The sequence below is a fragment of the Temnothorax curvispinosus genome, unplaced genomic scaffold, assembly GCF_003070985.1.
Source record: "Temnothorax curvispinosus isolate PA1 unplaced genomic scaffold, ASM307098v1 QBEX01001791.1, whole genome shotgun sequence".
Lineage (NCBI taxonomy): Eukaryota > Metazoa > Arthropoda > Insecta > Hymenoptera > Formicidae > Temnothorax > Temnothorax curvispinosus.
The window spans coordinates 1-3,802 of record NW_020211571.1 but is presented as its reverse complement, the minus strand read 5'-3'; the positions used below and the strand labels follow the sequence as shown (position 1 = coordinate 3,802).

The window sequence follows — 3,802 nt, the reverse complement described above, 5'->3', positions numbered from 1 at the left end:
TCGAGCGCCGAAACGATTAAATGTTTACAGGAGTATTTCCGAGGCATAGCAGGCCAAAGCTTTTAATATCTGACCGAGGTACTGCATTTACCTCTCGAGAGTTCGAAGACTTTTTAACAAAACAGAACGTGAAACATGTAAAGGTGGCCACAGGATCACCTACTGAGGCTAATGGTCAAGTTGAGCGATACAATCGAGTGTTAGCGTCCGCTCTAGGAAAATTGAGTGACGAGGAAAGTTGGCCTAAAGCATTAAATGAGATCGAGTTTGCTTTAAACAATACGTTTTGTAAGTCAACGGGAGCAATACCAAGCGTCTTATTGTTTGGGACAGAGCAACGCGGAAAAATTATAGATTATTATGTTAAAGAAAACATGTTAGAAGAAAACTGTGTTAGCGAGCGTAATTTAACTGAGATTCGTGATAAAGCGGCTGAGCAGATTGCGAAAGGTCAGTCGTATAATGAGCAATATATAAACCAAAGACGAAAACCTGCGAATGAGTATGAGGAAGGCGCGATTTTGTTGTAGTGCAAAACTTTGATTCAACCGTAGGAATATCTAATAAGCTATAACCGGCGTATAAGGATCCGTATTGCGTAAAAAAGCGTCTACGAAATAATCGTTATATATTAAGCGATGTCGAGGGACACTAGCTCTCTCAGCGACCGTACCAAGGTGTATGGGAAAGCGCAAATATGAAGCCCTGGCGTAGAGACGATCCCGTAGAGGAAGTAGAAGAAGACGGCCGAGGCGGCCTTGTAGTCAGGACGGCCGAAGCTGTAAGGCAGGAGGAGGTAGAGCAAGGAGATTTGAAAGACGCGGGATTAGAATCGGAACTGTAACGCGCAGATAGGTAGACGCGAGCGGGAAGCGATGCGAAATTGTTAAAAAAAGCGAAGGAAGAGAGTCGAGAACAGTCTTGCGTAGGGAGTGATCGAATGAAGAGGCGTTTTGAAATAAAGAGAGAGTTTTCTATTACGACGAGTCGATTCACTACCCTTTTGTTACTATAATAATCACTCGCGCGGAGCCACGCAAGTAAGATAATATATTTATCACTTCCTGAAAAATAAAAGTAGAATTAAATTAGTGAAAAAGTTACTTATAAATTATAACGCGGCAAACTATATAATGTTTTTTTCTTTCCTTACGGACGTTTGCGAATCTGAACCACTCCATTACAAAGTGTTCAAAATCTTTTTCTGTATTCCAAGGGAATATTGCTCTAAAAGCTTCTGGAATAAGAAAAATTCAATACAGTTTATTGTTAGATGAAAGAAATAAATAATGTTAATTTAACTTTAAGCAATTAAAACTTATAATAATTATTGAAATAACACAAAAGTTTCCGGAATAGTTTACATATATACTATAAATCGATCAAAAGTATTAGTTTATGGATATATATTTTTCTTTTATTTCGTAAGAATTTTTAATGTGTATGTGTGTCCTGCTTTTTAACGATGATTGCCACCAAAAAATAGGAGACAATTTTAATAAATCCTGAGACATAAAACATAGCATTTAATACTGCACGTAATATATACATCTCTTACAAAATTACTTACTTTTAATGCTCAGAATTGTGTGCGTATCTCCAATTTTATAATTATTTTTTTGGCCAGTCCATGAACACATGGAGGCTAAGTCATCAGAAAATGTAGCACTCAAACTTCTTCTAATAAAATCCTTTTCATGTTTCCCTCCAATTAACATAACCTTGTTCACCTGAAAAATTTATACTTGTAATTCTATATAATGCAGTTTATTATTATAAATTGCAAAGAAAATAATTCAGAAGACTTTTAAAATATAATAACACATATTATAGAATATTATAGAACATATTAAAGGACATATATTATAGATATAAGTTTGTAAGATTAAGAGTCAGAGTAACCATTTTTGGTTTTGGACGTATTGAGTGCTCCTCCTCAAGATTCTATTTGATCATTTTATACATAAAACATACAGTTGAATATATTATAGAGATTAATACAAATACATTTTTATTTTTGAAGGACATACCATATTTGAAAACTTTACTGACAAAATTCTACCTTCTTTTAGAAAGTTTACATATATCGTATTGGTTGCATAGAATTACAAATGCTTTCACATAATAAAAATAGGTGTAAATCAATTAGAGCATTTGCTCAATATATCACAAAAATGATTTAAAAATTTTGAAGTAAAGATTTCGAGCTGTCAGTGTAAATATTTATCTGTTACAAAAATTGTACAACTTTTATATATTAATTACCAGTATGTTTGCTCTGTTAAAGAAAATTGTAAAAAAATATTACTGTACCATTTTCATTAAATTTAAAAGCTTAAAAATATATGAAAAGTTTGCAAAAAGATTTTTATATATAAATACTTAAGCTTTCTGCTAAATATGGTAAAACAAAGCAACACACATTTATATATAGAACATCTATATGCATAAAAGACTTGAACAATGTAGTGTGAATGCGTTAGTACTTATTTGATATGACGATGATTTTGTCTGTATGTTACTGATACTTTTAGAGTTTTTCATCTATTTTTTCATCTAATAAATTATCAAAAACAAAAAATATATGCATATGTTACGCCACAATCAAAATAACTATAAACATAGTATATACTATAGATAATGCGCAATTACTATCTTTGCTATAGGCACTACATTGAAAATAATACCAAAAAATCGGTAAAAATTACAAGTCCTGGTGATCTCTTTGTCGACTTTAAATTGCAAATATTATATTTACTACTCTTGGAGAGAAAGCGAGAAAGAGGGAGAGAAAAGAGAGGGAGAGAGAGAGAGAGGGAGGGAGAGGAGATATCTCTTACAGTCTTTTCTCTTAATTCTTAAATTTTCAAAGTCTGATTTTATTGTGTAAATTTATATCTACTACGATTATGTAACTACTAACCGGAAATGTTATTTGTAAATGTTTATAGAATTAATTATAATTGTGATAAGCAGCTTTACTTACAACTTGCATGAAAGCTTCTTGATCAGTTTTTAGCATATCTTCAAAAGTCAGAAAATTGTCAATGAAAGATAAGGAGAGATATTGTCCAATCTTTGTATCTTGTACAATACTTTCCTTAGAATATTGCTCAGCCTCGCGGCCCGAGTACATCAAGAATATGTTCGATCCTTAATACTTTGGTATATTTCTTTTCTTCTGCAAATCTCTCTTTTATATAGGTCGAAAAATAGATCTTGAATCACCAGCTACCTATTTACACCACATATAAATAATTGAGTTCTTATAATTAATATGCAAGTTTTAGAATATAATAATTACTTACCCATATACAAATTTTGTATACAATTAAAAGCGCTCGACAGCACAAGCACATACGTACGTATATATGACACACTCACGCATCATACGTATGCAAGACAATGCGACTACAGTCTCCAGAACTAATATTACTGCTTCCGATTGGCTGTCGCAACAAGCGTGCGTCTGCTCGCATGATCTCGACGCGCTCAAACAGCTGAAAATAATCGGCAGTAAATTGCAAAAAAATAACAAATAATTCCACTATATAACTTCTACCGATACCCAAAGAACGTTATTTGTAGTTAACCTAAATTATAGGTTATGATCATCATATCAGCTACTATGGTTAATTGAGTTCTTATTATTAATATACAACTTTTAGAATATAATAGTTACTTACTTATATATAAATATACTGTAAATGAAGAGCACTCCGCACTGCTCGATTCACACGCGTGTATATACGCATGAATGAATGAATGAATGATGTTTGTTTATTGTGCCAAAATTACATAA

At 32.5% G+C, this 3,802-nt stretch overlaps 1 protein-coding gene across 2 annotated transcripts; it reads right to left on the bottom strand.

The window, feature by feature from the left end:
- Window positions 1-636: 636 nt before the first annotated feature.
- On the bottom strand, window positions 637-3,796 carry LOC112468586. 2 transcript variants are annotated; one of them, XM_025037827.1, is made up of 6 exons: window positions 3,687-3,796; window positions 3,309-3,500; window positions 2,987-3,235; window positions 1,571-1,730; window positions 1,154-1,237; window positions 637-1,064 (listed from the first exon to the last, which is right to left on the bottom strand). In XM_025037827.1, the coding sequence occupies exons 3-6, from the start codon at window positions 3,134-3,136 to the stop codon at window positions 661-663; spliced, it is 798 nt and encodes a 265-aa protein (XP_024893595.1). In that variant the 5' UTR covers window positions 3,137-3,235; window positions 3,309-3,500; window positions 3,687-3,796; the 3' UTR covers window positions 637-660. The 2 variants fall into 2 exon arrangements, with proteins under 2 accessions (XP_024893595.1, XP_024893604.1); XM_025037836.1 differs by having other exon boundaries at window positions 2,987-3,231.
- Window positions 3,797-3,802: the final 6 nt, after the last annotated feature.

Coding starts and splice junctions, on each gene's coding strand:
- LOC112468586 (XM_025037827.1), bottom strand. CDS start 3,136: ATGTACTCGGGCCGCGAGGCTGAGCAATATTCTAAGGAAAGTATTGTA. Junction 1,731..2,986: donor AAGAAGCTTTCATGCAAGTT/GTAAGTAAAGCT, acceptor TAAATTTTTCAG/GTGAACAAGGTTATGTTAAT. Junction 1,238..1,570: donor CACAATTCTGAGCATTAAAA/GTAAGTAATTTT, acceptor TTCTTATTCCAG/AAGCTTTTAGAGCAATATTC.